This window comes from Falco naumanni, chromosome 7, assembly GCF_017639655.2.
Source record: "Falco naumanni isolate bFalNau1 chromosome 7, bFalNau1.pat, whole genome shotgun sequence".
In the NCBI taxonomy this organism is placed as follows: Eukaryota; Metazoa; Chordata; class Aves; order Falconiformes; family Falconidae; genus Falco; species Falco naumanni.
Genome location: NC_054060.1, coordinates 100,920 through 116,231, shown reverse-complemented (window position 1 = coordinate 116,231; position 15,312 = coordinate 100,920). Strand labels below are relative to the sequence as shown.

General features: G+C 57.5%; 1 protein-coding gene across 12 annotated transcripts in view; it reads left to right on the top strand.

Annotated features, from left to right (window-relative positions):
* Positions 1–1,358: 1,358 nt before the first annotated feature.
* SHF (Src homology 2 domain containing F) overlaps positions 1,359–15,312 on the top strand; it is a 40,107-nt gene continuing 26,153 nt past the window's right edge. For 11 of the 12 annotated variants that reach the window (XR_005828793.1, XR_005828794.1, XM_040599908.1 and 8 more), the window contains exons 1-4: positions 1,359–2,036; positions 9,468–9,597; positions 10,663–10,881; positions 12,531–12,668. Coding sequence is in view for 10 of the 12 variants with exons in the window: in XM_040599908.1 (XP_040455842.1) it covers positions 1,659–2,036; positions 9,468–9,597; positions 10,663–10,881; positions 12,531–12,668 (865 nt within the window). In the remaining 2 variants the exon portion in view is untranslated. The remainder of the gene's footprint in view (positions 2,037–9,467; positions 9,598–10,662; positions 10,882–12,530; positions 12,669–15,312) is intronic. The other variant, XM_040599902.1, reaches the window with a different exon arrangement.

The following is a 15,312-nucleotide window of genomic DNA, read 5'->3' as shown; positions in this document are numbered from 1 at the left end:
CTTCCTTGATGTTCAGATGGACATGGTGGATTTGGCTGGGTTTCTTGGGCAAGGGCATGCAGAGTGCACATACTCAATAAAGCAAATCTGGGACTTGGTGGGCTCACTGGGCATGCATTCAGCACGTGCCATGCCAGGCTAGCACAGGAGGCTCACCTCCTCAGCATCCTCACCCCAGTGTTCCTCCTGTGCAGGGGTTGGAAGGAAGAGGGGTCACCACAAGAAGCTTCTCTCTCCAAGCACCCTCTCTTCCCTGCAGCAAGCAGCCCAATGCCCGTGTGCCAACATCTGTTCCCACAGTGGGGCAGGAGTCTGGCTTACAGTGCAAGCTCGGGCAGGACCACTCCACAGCATCTTTCCCTGCTCACTGCATGCCTCTGCTCAGCTTCACTTCAGTGGTCCTGCTTTCAGAGCACCCTGCCTCCATCCCCCTTCCCTTTCAGGCATGGCTGACCGAGGCCAACAGGGGATTCAGCCTGCGAGCAGGGCTGGGTGAATGGTGTGTGCTGAGGACTCAGGGGTGCAGGTCTGGAGAGAAGGTTGTCTATGGTGGCTGCTGGGGGTTAGGAGGGCACGGAGAAACAGTCAGTCCTAGGTCGTGGGTGAGCGGGCGTGGGTGGAGATCGGTGTGTGCAGGGGTAACAGTCACAACACGTGTAAGTGTCTGCTGGCTGCTGAGGCAGCTCCAGCCTCTGCAGCCATGCTCCAGCGCACCGCTCGCGGTGACACTTCCCTGCTCTGCAGGCTTGTCACCACTGGCCTCTCACGGGCAAATCCAGCCCTACCTGGGCTGCACCCAGGGGGTGCCCTGTGCCCCTGCTCCCCATGCCCGGGGGCTCACGCTTACCCCGATGCCCTGGCACACCCTGCCTCAGCTCAGCCTTCTTCCCAGGCACCTTCCCCTGCCTCACTCCTGCTCACCCCTGTCATGTCTTGTGGGGCTCCTGGTGCCAGCCTGGCCTTGCGGTGACGGTCCCTGCAGTGTGCTGTTGCACTGTCCCGCACTGGGCTGGCTTCGGGGACACCCTCCAGGCAGCGGCTTTGACATCGAGGGGGCCCTTATTGCCCCTGTCCCTCTAGCAGCCCCCCGGGGCCCTTCTGCTGGCACCACTGGCGCTGCTTCTCAGGTGCCGGAGCCGGCAGCGCTGCGGGCTGGGCCGGGCCGGGCCGGATCGCATGAGGCCCGCGGCCCCCAGCTCCGCCGCAGAGGAACGGGGCGGCGGGCGCTCTGGTGGGCCGGTTCGGGCCGCGGGGCGGGAGCCGAGGGCCTGCCCGGAGCGCCGGCAGAGGCGGGCCGGGTGGTGGCCAAGCGGGGCGGGCCCCGGGGAAGGCGGGCCGAGCCGAGCCGGGCTGGGCGGCGGGGGAGGCCGCGGCGTGTCGTGCCGTGCGGGGGGCAGCGGGTCCGGGGCAGCGGGGCGGCCGGAGCGGGGGGGGGGGGGGGAAGCCCCGCTCGGAGCAGCCGGCGCGGCGGCTCCGGCAGGTGGCACTGGCCGCCTCGCCCGCCCGCCTCCCCCGCTCCCCCCCCCCCGGCTCCACCGCCGCGCTCAGTCCGCCGGCGCCGATGCTGCTGAGCGGAGCGGCGGCCGGCTCGGAGCGCGGCGGGGCGGGCGGCGGGGCGGGGGGCCGGGGCCGGCGGGGCTCCGCAGTGCGTGGGCACTATGGCCCGTTGGCTCCGCGAGCACCTGGGCTTCCGCAGCGCCAAGCCCGCGCCCCCCGCGCCGCCCAAGCCCGACTATCGCGCCGGGCCGCCGCCGCAGCCGCCCCCGCCGCCCGGGGGCGCGGCCGAGCCGCTGGCCGCCGCCCAGCCCGACATCGTGGCGGCCTACCGGCTGCAGAAGGAGCGCGACTTTGAGGACCCCTACAGCGCAGCACCGCCGCCCGCCACCCCTGACGGGCCCCGCTACATCTCGCCCAAGCACCGGCTCATCAAGGTGGAGGCGACTGAGAAGGTGCCCGCCAGCCCCCCGCCGCTGCCGCCCGCCGCCTCCAGCTCGTCCCCGGCCGGCCCAGAGCTGCCTGAGGAGCCGCCGCAGGAGGTGAGTGTCCCGGCGCGGCCTCCCCGCCGCCCTCTCCGCTCCCCGCTCGTGCCTCGGCTCCCGTGCCGGGACGGGTGCTGCAGGCCACCTCGCCAGACGCCCCGGCTGCCCGAGCACGGGGCAGGGCCGGCGCCCCGGGGCAGGTGGAGCCTGGGCGCGGGGCGGTTGGGGCGGCCAGGCTTCGCGCGGGGTCCCGCTTCACGCCCCCCGCCCCGGCAGCACCTACATGCCGGTTACGCGTCAGCAGCGGCGGGGGCGGCCCCGGCTTCGCCCCGGCTCCCGCGGGAGGCAGGTCCGCGCCCCGGCGGGAAGTGTCGCTCGCGGCGGTGCGAGATCGCGGGGGCCTGTCGGCCGCCGTCCCCCCTCCCTTCTTGGCGTTTCTTTGCAGGAAAGTGCTTGCTGCTCGACAGAGGCGAAGACCTTCCAGGCTGGAAAGGCCCTGTGCAACGCAGGACTGTCTCCAGCGGCCTCCGACGCTGGGGCCGGTGGCCCTGGGCCTCCTCCCACTCGGTGACCGGCAGCGCAGGCCCGCCCGCTCGCTCGCTCGCCAGGGGCTGCCCGCTGGCGGACGCCCCCCCCCCCCCCGGCTGCCGTGCAGCTTTGTCAGGGAGCCTCAGCGTCCCTTTGTCTGCCGCCTCCCAGCTGCCTTCTCGGGGGGGGGGTTCGAGCACAGCCTGGCGCGGCCGGTGCCGGAAAGGAGGCGAGGAACGTCCCTGGCGAGTGGCAGGAGCTGGGAGGAAGCTCCCCATGGGGGGAGATGGGCTCCAAGCAGCGCAGGGACCCGGGAGAGGAATAAACCCACTGGGGCTGCAGCTGTTGGTGCTGGGCCTCTTGGCAGCGAGGTTGATGCAGGGACTGCGCAAATAAAGGCAGGAGGGGTAACCAGTACATGCCCGCCAGCACTGCTGCCTGCAAGATGGGGCTTGCTGAGCAAACTCGACGGGATTGCAGATCTGGCTGGTGGAGGGAATGGTGGATACGATGACCCCATCTGTGGTCCTGGCATTGCTGGGTGGCACGATGAAACAAGCACCAGGCAAAATCTGCTCGGGAGTATTTTAAGCAGATAAGAAAAACTTGTCACTGGTGGATTTGGGAAAGTTGCTCATACTGACTAATCGCTTTCAGGAGGTTTCCAGAGGGGCCCAGCAGAAACACCCTTTTGAGCTGGGATCCTGTAAACTGGCAACTGCGGGCAGCAGCACAGGAGGAGGAGAAGTGCCCTCCTGGGCACTGGCAGCAGGGACTGGAGGTGCCGATGTAGTGATGTGGTTTGCTGAGGCAGGCTGGATGTTTTTTCCTCTGGAACATGTGGTGTGGGCTCAGAGGGACCGGGAGCGGGTGGTGGTCTTAGGAAGGACCCAGGCTGTGACGCGCAGAGGGCTGAACAACAGCTGTGGGAAACAGGAACCACCAACAGGCACAGGCAGGGCTGTGTGGGCATCTGAGGGCTGGAGAGAAGCTGTGAAGTTCAGAGCTAAAGCTAAAAGCTGATACTTGTTTGGGGAAGCCCAGTTAACAGCACTAGGCCAAAGAAGACCCTTCACTTTATCCAAGATAGAGGGTGATTAGATCATCTGATCTCCTGCATGTGTCTGTGGGAGGGAGGTTTCTAATTCTTCAGAGCACTGGTATGTGATGGACACTGGCAGAGCTTCAGAGGCTGGGTTGAAGGCAGAGATAGTGTGAGAATATTTGATAGTGCGTGTGGCTGTCCATTAAAACAGTTTCCCTGGAGAAGCCAGGGAGCCTTCACCATGTGGAGCATCTCTGTTGGGCTTGAGCACTGTTTGCAGCTCCTGTCTGCTGGCCTTGACGTCAGGCTGAGTGGTGGGAGGGTTCCTTGTTGCTACAAGGTCATGGTGGTTCTTTCTGGACGCAGTCCAGGAGGATGGAGGCACATGGTGGGGGGGCTGCTGGTCTTTGCAGTCCTTGCTCTTAGCAACAACATCGAGGTGTCCTGGAGCAGGGAATGCACACACTGGGGCTGGGTTGGAGTCTCTGCTGAGCTCTTCGTGCTGAGATGATGGTTGTGGCAGGGTGCTCGGTGCTCTTCTGCTTAGGAAGAGGTGGTGGGCTCTGTTCCCTACCTGCTGTGGGGACTGGGAGTCCAGAAAGCTCACAGATGTGTGCCTTGAGTTGTGCTGATGCTGAAGATGAAGGCAGAAGTACAGTTCTAGGTACAGACAAGGCTGTTGGAGCAGAGAGTTTTTTTACTAATGATTGGCAGTGAAAAACTTAATAAAATGTGCAGTCTTTATGAGTGGGGAGGACAAAGATGGACAGAGGTGGCAGGAGCAGCCACCAGTTCCTGGATGTGTGGTTTGGCTGAGGCTATGTGGGTTGTGGTACAGGCACTGCACTGAGGTTAGGGGACTGACTATGTTCCTTGGGAGCCCTGTGCTTGCCATAATTATCTTGCCCATCCTGGAGAACTGAAGATGGGGCAGGAACATCTTGGCAATGATGGCATCCTTCCTGCCTGGGCCATACACTGCTTTGCTGTTGTAGTGTGAATCGTCACATCTTTCTGCCTTGTATGGGTTCTGCCACATCTTGCGGAGACATGCTTAGAGTGAGCTCTGCAGTGGCTCCTACCCCATTACAAACACTTGCTGGACATAATGGGTACCAGCACAGGTCCTTCCCCATATGCTTGGTGTGGGCAGTCCTTTCCCTACAGTGGTGGACAACAGACTGGCCCTGTACAGCTCGCCTGAGCAAGGCAAATACTCTGGAGATGTCTTCCCTGCCATGTTTGGATTAGGCGTGAGGAACAGTGCCACCAGGATGCAGTGGGGAGAGATGTGGTGAGGGACCTTGCTGTATGGAGATGCCTGCACCCAAGGCACAGTGTGCTGGGGTTGGGGATTTGCCTGGGGACATCTTTATCTCACACGTGTTTTGACCAGGTGCTGAGGTTTTTGCTGGGAGCTCAGGGTCAGTGCTGCGGGGTGTGGGAATGGCTGGCCAGGAAGCTCTTGGGTGTGTGTCTTTCCTGCAAGAGCCTCCCTGAACTGAGTCATCCTGCATGATGCTGTGCTGGCTGTCCACCCCATGCTCCCTCCTCTCGTGCCATGAGTGCAGCCGTGGGCTCCCTGCCTGGCCCTGCTGGCCCCGTGGGTTGCAGACCAGACCCCTGCTGGAAGGTCAGTGCTCTCTTCTGTGCTTTTGGCTTCGGTGTCCACTGAAAGCCAAGCTGCAAGATGTGTAAAACTGGGGAAATCTTGTACCTGACAGAATGAACTGAGTTTGGTTATAACTCAGAGCGGCTCCTGGGGGAACTCAAAACACACTTTTATCTCCAGAGCAAGGGATTTGTTTATAAAGTGAAGGATCTCCCCAGGTGTCCTCTGGGGACCTCTGTAGAGTGGAACATTTTGTTGTGGCAAAGGGTGGTGGCAGGTAGGATGTTTGTAAGCAAGATGGCTTGAAGAGCCCCAGCTCTGCCCAGGGATCTCAGTGCCTGAACTGTGAACAATCTTGGAGAGCCAACATCTGTCACCTGACCTGGTAGGCAGTGTAAAACCTGTTTTACGGTGAGAACCAAGTGACTGTCTGGTCCTTAACCTTCGTTTTATTTTGGTTTTCTTTTTTTCTTACAGTGGGCATAAATATCAGTGTGAGACCAGCCTCAGTACTGCAGCAGCGATCTGGGTGTGCGTTGTCACGGCAGATAAATGCATGAAAAACATTCACGTGCACAAAGAGGACATATGTCCAAGTGCCAGTGATGCCTTGGCTGCTCTCTGAAGGACTGGTCTGCACCAAGAGCTGTGCTGGTATGGTGGCTTTGCACGTCAGGTTGCTTTACACCCAAATACTTTCAAATCTAGCAAAGCTTGTGCTATGTATGAGCAGGTGATGCCTCAGTACCTGGGCATCTGAGCGGTGTGCTGGGATCAGCCGGGCAGTGAGCAGCTCCCTCTGCAACCACGGCAGGTGAACTAAGCATGGAAATGCCTGCCCTTTGGCTGAACTGTGGGGGGTCTGGGGCACCCCTGGGAGCTGCCCTGCCAGTGGCTGTGACCCCTCCTGCACCAAGGGAGCAGCTGCATGTACCACAGCTGCTGCAGAGAGCCCTGCATGGCTCGTAAAGTCCAGCAAGTGGATTAGGAAATGTCAGAGATGCGGTTTCCCAGGCAACCTTAATTCGGCCCCACATGCAAGGGCATTAGGATGCAATTGGTAATTGCATGATCCCTGCCTTTGCCCTCTGAGAGCCCTGCCCCCTTCCTGGCACCAGCTGGAGCCTTCAGTCCCTCCAGCCTCAGGGCTTGGGGTATCATTCTCACTTGCTTGCTTGTGTGTCCTGAGGTTGTAGTGCTCCTGGAGACAGTTAGAAATTGCCTTCCCACCTTCTCCGTGGGTCTCCACTGTAATATCTGACCGTGTAAAAAATGAATAGGTTTACATTCTCAACACCCTGTGGTGGGGAGACTTTGCTCTTATGAAGAGGCATCCTTGAGACAGTGGAGGAGTAAAGCCAGTGTCGCACCCCCACCCCACCCCCCCCCCGCCCATCCCCCAGACCTAGGGAGCTTGGAGGCTCGGGACCCTGATCTGAGCCGTTTTGTCATTTTGCCTCTGTAGAGCCCATCTAATAACTGATGAGTGCCTTTGCACCGCCCTGCAAGAGAAATATCCCGTTTTAGGGGTCTCAGCAGAGGCATGTTAGGATTCTCCACCATCCTCTGCTTTCTGGAGCTGGAGGCACCTGAGTGGAGGATGCTCTGTGAGCTTGCTGGAGCTTGTGTGTCCCTTCCTGGGAAGCCAGACCCAAGTGCTGTGGAAATATGGATGGGACTTTCCTCCGGCTGGGAAGTGTGACTGCCATGTGCCAGGGAGTCTCTTGGCTGCTGAGCTGGTACCCTGTGTCATCTGAAGCTGTTTACGGGGTGAGAGGGGGTGGGTCCAGGACTGGCACCAGCTGCAAGCCAGGTCTATGTCTGTCTGGCGAAATGCATCTAGGAAATGGGGTTTGTAGTAGGTTTGAATGCAGGCGAGTTGGGCTTGGGGCAGGTAGAACAAGGAGGCCACCACTTTCTGAGCCCATGAGGGTCAACAAACCATGTTTCACAGCCCCTCAGCATGCTTGGAGCCAGGAGAGCTCTTTGCAGAGAGCATTGGGCATGGTGCTGCCTGTCTGCCCACCTCACAGGTGCTTGCGTGTCAAACCCATGCATTTGTGTGTGTTGGGACGCCTGCAAGAGTGCTCATGCCTCCCTTGGCCCTAGTGCTTGTGTGAATGAGCTGTCGCCGGCATGGGGCTGTGCTCTGCAGATGTCATTGCGGCAGAGTGAAAGCGTTTTTGTAGCTTTCTGAGATGCGGGTGCAGCCCATGGGATCTCCTGGTTGTTTAGAGTGGTGGGCACTGATGTGCCCATGGGATCTCACAGACAGCGGGTGGGAAGCGCCCCTCTTTGTCTTGGAGAGGAAAAGCATGTTTAGAAAGCAGAGGGGCTTCCCACAGTGAATTTGCAGTCGCTGTCATCTTTCAGCCCGTGGGCATTACGTTGGGTCCCAGCAGCCAAGCAGCTGCAAAAGTCACTGGTGACTTAGATTTCCCTGGGGGTGTTCACCCCAGTGGTGGCAAGCAAAAGGCTGCAACCCCCAGACTCAGCGTTGCCCCTTGGTGTCTCTGGTGGCCAGTGGGGCCTGAGTGATGCCCCATCTCCCTTGGATGATGAAGGTGAGAACAGATTCCCTGTCTCCTCTTGCAAAGCCAGGGGCTGGCTGCTCCTGCAGCCCCATCCTGGTTCACTGGCACTGGGCCCTGCCTGCAGAGCCAGCAGGAGGTTTTGCTCTTTCCCTCTCATCTGGTGGAGGACAGTATCTTGAGCAGCCACACATCTCGCTGCTGCCTTGCTGAGGGGTGAGAGCATTTGCTTGCTCCCATGTTTGAACCCTCCTTGTGCTTATGGGTGCTCCTGGGGTGGCTGCAAGCCCTGTGACTTGTGGGGTTTGTTCCAGGGATGATATTCTGCTGGTTGCTTGTACCCTGGTATGGAGGGGCTGGGCTTGGAGGGCTGCCCCAGCTCCCCACTGCGTCAGCCACCCGAGGAGCCCAGAGCTGGAGTGTTTAAAGAGGAGGTGGTGAGCTGAGGCTTGGGAAGCTGTGTTCCTCCCGCAGCTCAGCGGGATGCAAAGGCTTGGGGTTGCTGTGGAGGTGTTTACAGCTCCAGTTCCTGTTCCCTTTTCATGCTGGGTTTTGCTGCTTCAAGGCTATTGTCGGGCCGTTTTGCACAGGAAGGAGGAAGAAGTGTTTTGTTTTAAGCAGATTATGGGAGCTGGAGAGGAATGCTGGAGCAGCCCTGATCTCCATGGCTGGCCAGGAGCAGGGACAGCTCCTCTGGGTGCTCACCACTGGGGTGGTGAGGACAGAGCCTGGCGCTGGGTGTGATGAGGCAGCCACCACACTGTGCTCAGGCCATTTGGTCCTTGCTGTGGGAGCTCTGCATGGCTGGCATTGTGGTGGCAAACCCCATCTCGCTGGATGGTCCAGACTGGGGTTTGCAGACTGGTGGGTGAGCAGACCCCAGCAAAGGTGCTTGGGTGCACTCAGACCCTACTGGAAATACTGCCTGGCCCCATTCAGGGGAAGCTGCTGAGGGTCCGGAGCAGGGTTGTAGCTCCAGCACTGGGAGCGATCGAGTTCTGCAACATGCCCTGTATCCTACTGCAGGAGTGTCTCCTTTTCGCTAGTAAGGGCAAACCTCGGGCTTTTTGTGCTGTCTGTATGACATGGCACTTCAGAGGCTGCTGGTCCTGCTTCCCGGTGACTCCTGATCACATGAAGGAGCCCTGTCTTATGTTACTCGAGACATGTGTGGGGATGCTGTGGGGGCCTGGGAGGGAGCGGGGAGGAAACCATAGGCTGTTCTTGTCCCTCTTGTTAAGAAATGTCTTCAAATGACCCTGCAGGAGCCCTGGAAAATAACCAGTGAGTTCCCAGTCATGCCAGTGCTAACTGACATCCCTGTACTGGGATCTACACCCCTTCTCCACTTCAGGCGAGGAAATCTGGATGCATGCAGGGAGAGCATCTGTGTGCCATGGCAGGGGGATGGCACTGCTGGCTGCCCTGTGCCGTGGTGGGGGCCTTGCTGGGGTGTCTGCACAGGCACTGGTAGTGCTGGACTGATGGTAAGGAACGAGGCTGGGCTGCCTTCTGCTCTGCTTGGCTCCAACCCAGTTTTGGGGACAAAAGCTGGAGTGTTTCCACAACCAAGCGTTGGTGTCTGGAAAGCTGCTGGCTGCCAGCACCTGCTCTGCAGGGCTGCCGTGATGCGGATTCAGGGTCCCGGCTGCTGCTCTGGCTGCTGCTAGCAGAGCTCGTGATGAGGTTTCAAGGGGCTTCAGCTGGTCCCTGGCCCCCTGCCAAAAGGCAGGGAGTACCCTAACCCTTCTCCTGCCCTTCCCCTCTTCCAGCTGGCTGTCCTGGAGGACTACGCAGATCCCTTCGATGCAGCACAGGTGGCTGGTAGCCAGGCAGGGCTGGAGAAGGTGGCAGAGAACGATGGATACATGGAGCCATATGAAGCCCAGAAAATGATGGCTGGTAAGGTGGAAGGCTCTGTGCAAGGGCCACTCTTTGCACCTCTGTTCCCTACTGTCTGAATTTAGTAGCCACTGTGCTCTGTTCCTTGCAGTCTGTGACAGCCCCGAGTCCCCCAGACAAGGCAAACCTGGGCGATCACTGTGGTGTGCACAGCCACTTTGCAGACACATTTTCACAGCGTTAGCCCTGTGCGATGGGCTTACCATAGCCAGAGCACTCACAAAGGCTATCCAAGCAATAAACGCACCTCGATATTCCTCCCTGCTGTTCTGTCCCTGGGATCACGGTGCCTGCTTGCCAGGCTGAGCCAGGAGAGAGCTGACATTTAATGTGTCTGGTGTAAAACTTAAGATGGATGTGAGAGCTACTTGATATGGTTAGAACTGAGCCAGAGTGTGCCGTTTTCTGTTGCAGCAGTGGGGTCCCCAGTGGCCTTGTTTATGGCTGGAGGGCAGGCAAGGTGAGAGCTGCGCTCCTGAAGGCCTCACTCTTACTGCTGTAGTGCCTGCAGGGTCACTGTGCTGGCTTGCACGCTGCAGACTCTGGCTCTGGCTCTGCTTTGCAGTTCCATGGTTGCCCTGGAGCAAGTGGTTTCTGGAAAGCTTGTGCAGCTTTTTGGACTAGACCACTGCATTTCTTAGAAAAATCGGCAAGTGGCAAAGAGATTTCTTGTGTCTGTGTGAGAGAGTTTTGTTTTGCTTGAGGGAAGGGCATTTTATTAAACTAGCCATGCTGGGTGTCCAGGGAAGAAACCCAGCCTTGCTGCAAGCAGGGAATCAGTCTCTGGGATGCTTTATCCCTGTGGACCCTGCTTTGCAGGGCTGCCCAAGAGGGGGTGTGTGGAGAGAGAAGGCCTCTTGGTGCTGTGGACTGCTCAGGGCCCGACTGACCTGCTTCTGGCAGGTGCTTGCTTGATGTCTGGGGGGGTCTCCTCCATTGCTGATGCTACCTACGCCATGTCACCCTCAGGTGAAATTGAGCCTTTTCATCTAACAGGGCTTTGGGGACCATGGCTGGGCTGTGTTGGGCAAAAAGCTCATGGTCTTTTCCCTCTTCTCCTGCTAGAGATCCGCCAGAAGGGCTTGCGGGATGCTCCTGCCCGGCCGCTGCACCTCTATGACACTCCTTACGAGCCTGTGCTTGGAGGGCTGGACATGGATGGCGACCGCCTCACTTGCTCCAGGCCCAGGGAGTCCCGACTGCCTGAGGACGATGAGCGGCCACCGGAGGAGTACGACCAGCCCTGGGAGTGGAAGAAGGAGCGGATCTCCAAAGCCTTTGCAGGTGAGTGGTGGGAGCAGCCATAAAGGACAGATAGCAGCCATAAAGCAACCAACACTGCATTTTGTTTTGCAGGGCAGAAACTGGCTGCTTGGGGTTCCTTCATCTTTTGGGGGTCAGTAGTGTTGGCCTCTGCATTTCTGTGGCTCAGGGAGCACTCGTACACTTGCAGAGGCTGTTTCTCTTCAGCAGGGAGGCAGGCCGGGTGGAGTGGTGGATGGAGCTGCCTTGGCAGCCTGTCTGGTGCCCATCTCTCATTACCTCTTCCCCACTCTGATTGCAGCCTTCAGTGCATGTTAACCCCCCCCAGCCTTGAATTGCAGGGGAGAGGCTCGACCCTGGGCTCAAGCAGATCCCTCCTTCCTCAGGGCAGGAGGAAAACTGGGCGCTCCTCCAGGAGCTTTTGGCTGGGCAATCGTCCGGCTCCCTGACCTGTTTATCTGTGCTGTGGGATCGATTGTGTTTGTGTTTGTTAATGAGGAAATCCATGCTGTGCATTAGCGCTGGCTCCTCTGCTGGTGCTGGCTAATTGCCATGCTCTTATCTAGGATGCATTTTAATTGCAGCATTGTGCGTCTGGGCTGCAGCTGTCTTGCACAAGTTGCTCAGCCAGTGGTTGCTGACGCTGCGCAGAGATGCTGGTGGAGAGAGGCATGGAGATTTGGGTTTGGGAGTGGTTCACCTTTTGGGTTTGGTCTCTGTGAGCTGGAGATGTGCATGCTGGGCTTGACACCACAGTTCTGCTCAAGCCTAGGGTTGTACTCATGCTGCTGGGACTCGGCTGGGTGTGGGACCGTTGCCTGCTGTGCTGAGGATTCAGCTTGTTGGGCTTCATCATGAAACATGATGCGCTGCCGGGCTGGGTTTGTGCTGAGATGTCTGTGCTCTGGCTTTGGGCGGTTGAGCCACCTCGCTTGATGCGGAGGTGGTGTGTTAACAGGTCTGGCTCCTGCGTGGATGTGCATGGGCACTCTCCAGGGTGCTTCAGGCTTGCTCCGAATCCTGAGGGAGTCAGTTTGCCATACCCTGGGCCACGTTAGGACCTGCTGCCTGTTTCTTTCCAGAGCCAGAGTGGGTCCTGCTGTGGCTTTCAGGGCCTTTCTCCTCTCCTGTGATGCCAGAGTCTCTCTGCTGGCTCATTCCCCACTTTGGGAGGGCCTGTGAGACCCCTGCTGATGGTCTGCAGGTACTGGCATGAGGCAGCAACCTGCTTGTGCCTGGCAGGGGAACATGGACCCTGTGACGTGGCTGGGAAGTGCACGGGGCAAGATGGATGCACAGGCAGGACAGATGGCAATGGGGCGCTCGTCCAGGGTCCCCTGGATGGACATGCATATGGGACAGGGGTAATTGCAGTCTCCTCTCCACAACCCCAGAGAAGGTCAGCTGGGAAAGTTGATTGGAGGAGAAGGCACGTTGGGAATGTGCCCCACATCAAGCCTGTTGCTGCTCCCTGCTGGGGAGGGGATGAGATGGCCAGGCTGGTGTAGGGCTCCCAGGAATTTAGTCCTTGGGTCTTTCCCCCCACAACTGCTCTCCTTGTCCATAGACTTGATGTTGCTGATGTTTTTTTCTAAGCCCTTTCTTTCTCTCTTTCTCCTTTTCTCTCTTTCCCATCACCTCCCCACCCCCACTGCCCCCTCCCCTTCCAGTTGAAATCAAGGTCATTAAAGACCTGCCATGGCCACCGCCGGTGGGACAGCTCGACAGTGGTGAAAGCCCCCTGGACGGTGAGGCCGGTGCCTCTGTCCCTCCGCAGCATGGCCAGCCCAGCTATGAAGACGCCAATGGTGGGTCTTGCGTGACAGCGGCGTGTCCAAGGGGGCTGCAGCTGGTGCTCGCTGTGACACTGCCTCACTGCCCCACCAGCGCCAAGATCCTGTGATGCCTCAGAACTTGCCTAAACATGGCAGGGCTCTGCCTGCTGCCTGTGGGTGCTGCCAGACATCCACCCTCCTCCCCCACCTTCCCCAGGCTTCTCCCAGCCTATTCAGTCGTTCTGTGCCAGACACCAGGTGTTTGTCCTTGCCTCTTCTGCATCTTCTATGGCTCCACAATGCCTCTTTGCACGCAGAAGTTGAGCTGCACCAGGGAATTATCCGGTGGCAGAGTTATTACCTTCTCTTTTGTTCTCTCCTCTCTGCCTCCAAATTCCCAGTGTTTGATGGCTTTTACAGTCTTTAACAACTGCTCTGAGCAAATGCTAATGTTTTCTTGTGACTCTTGATATCCAAGTCCCTTACAGGTATGGTACCAGCTAATTCAGATCCCACTGTTGAAGTTAGGGTTGTTTCTTCCAGGTGTGCCTTGCTTCATCATTTAGCACTGCTCCGTTTCCTCTGCTATTTTATTACCTTGCTGCTCAGTGGCAGGAGGTTCCTCTGGATTCTTCACTCTTGTTTTTGCTATCCTGAACAGCTAAATCTCCCAGGTATGCTTTGTCATCTCAGGTTTGCCTTGTTGTGAAGCCTTTTTTGTGAGTGCTGAGCAGCAGAGCCCTCAATGTAAACTCGGCATGGATTCTGCTGGCCGTCTTGCTTATGAAAGCCAAATATTGCTGCTTCTCTTTTAAACCATTATTATATGTTAAGGACTTTGCTCTTATGTCGTGGATTAGGGTTTTGCCAAGAGCGTTAGGTTGAGAGGTTTGTCAAAAGCCACCCGGGCTTTTGGGTGGGCTGCTGCTCTTGCGGAGAACTGGGACAGATCCATGAGATGTGACTTTTTCTCTGCAAAGCAGCAGCTTGAGCCCTGGTGTGCCGTGTCTGCCCAGGCATCACTAATGCTGCTCCTGGTAGACACTGTGACGTGCCAGGTGCAGATGTCTGATTTCCTTATCTGCAGTTACCCAGATCCCTGCAGAGCTTCATAAAGAAAAAACAGTATGGCTTTTGCTGCCTCCCAGGTGGGTTTGAGCACGAGGTTGCATGTGACAGCTGATTTTGCTGCTGATCACAGGGGCACTCCAGAGCAATGCAGCCGCTCTGCTTGGGCCGTGTTGGGATACTGTCCCAAACCCATAGGGATGCTACAGGCTGAGATCAGTCCTGAGAAAGAAAGGTCTTGGCAGGGGGAAACTTCCTGATCCTCTTCCTGCAATGAATGCAGGTGTCAAGAAAAATTAATTTCTTTGCTATGCAGGAGCCTCTTCTCTTCCCCTATCATGTATTATCCCCGCAGCCGCTCTGACATGCATCCTCATCCTGATGAACACATCAGTTTGTCATTTTTCCTGGTTTTAGCAACACAGAATCTTTTTTTTTTTTTCTTCCCTGATTTGCTTTGTTGCTTTAAGTTTATTTTGCCAGAGTTTTGTCTCATTTTCTACTGCCCTAGTGTGGGGGTGACTTGAACTCCTTGAAGGATGTCATCTTACTCCTAGGGTCTTGTTTTTAATATCCTGTTTAATCATGCACATACCTCTGCCTCTCTGACAGGTAAAATGCATTTCTTCTGAGCCTCTAACACGATGACTTTGTGCCGCCAACAAACACTGCTGTTTTGATTGTCTGGCTTCTTAACGATCACCCCAATTTTTTAAGGTGATGAGTTGAAATTGAAGCCTAGATGTTATGTGCAAGGGCGAGCCTGGCCAGTGAAAAGCCAGACCACCGCAGAGGCAGCGCTTGTCAAACCTTGATGTCGGGCACCTCCTCCACGAGCTCCTTCTAGAGTGGTTTTAAGCCTTGCTAAGCTGCAGAGGATTTTGACTGGGTTTCCTTTTGGCTGCATTCCTCCCTTCTCAGTGCTGGGGTGGCTGAAGACCTGCTCACCTGTGTAGGGACCAGACAAGGTGTCCCTAAATAGCCACCTTAGAGGATGCCCTGTTAGAGAGAAAAGCATCCCCCTCTAATTATTTTCTGCTTCTGCTCTGCAACAGCATGGCCTCAGCATTGCCATGCTTTTGTCTCCCCCTCCAGTAGCCAGGGGAGGGGGAGGGGGGAAGCTGCCCAGCCTGGGACATTCCGTTCATCCTGGCAGCTGTGGTGACTGGTCTCGGCCACCTCTGTGGTGACTGCCTCTGCAGCATCAGCCACTGGCAGCCTTGAGCCAAGGCAGCTTTGCCCAGTCAATAAGTAATTTGTGCAAGGGGGTTTGCATTGCAGGGGAGTAATAATGAACTTTCTGGAGGAGGGAGAAACAATATTGTTAATGCTGAAATCATCCTGCATGGAAATAACAGTCAGCAGGAGGCTGGGTCCCTGGGGCACATCTGTGTTAATCCCCTGCTGCTCACTGGGCGGCATGCACCAGGCTGCTGCCCTTTGTCAGTGCATGGGTGCCTAGGCAGGTGGCTGTGTCAGGGGGGCACCTGGCAGTCAGGATGTCACTATCCCCCTTCGAGGAGTTATTTTTTTCACCCCAGGAGGTTTACCTGTGCCAGCGGAAATGTGTCCATCATTTCCAAACTGACTGCTCCCTCTAGCTCCATCT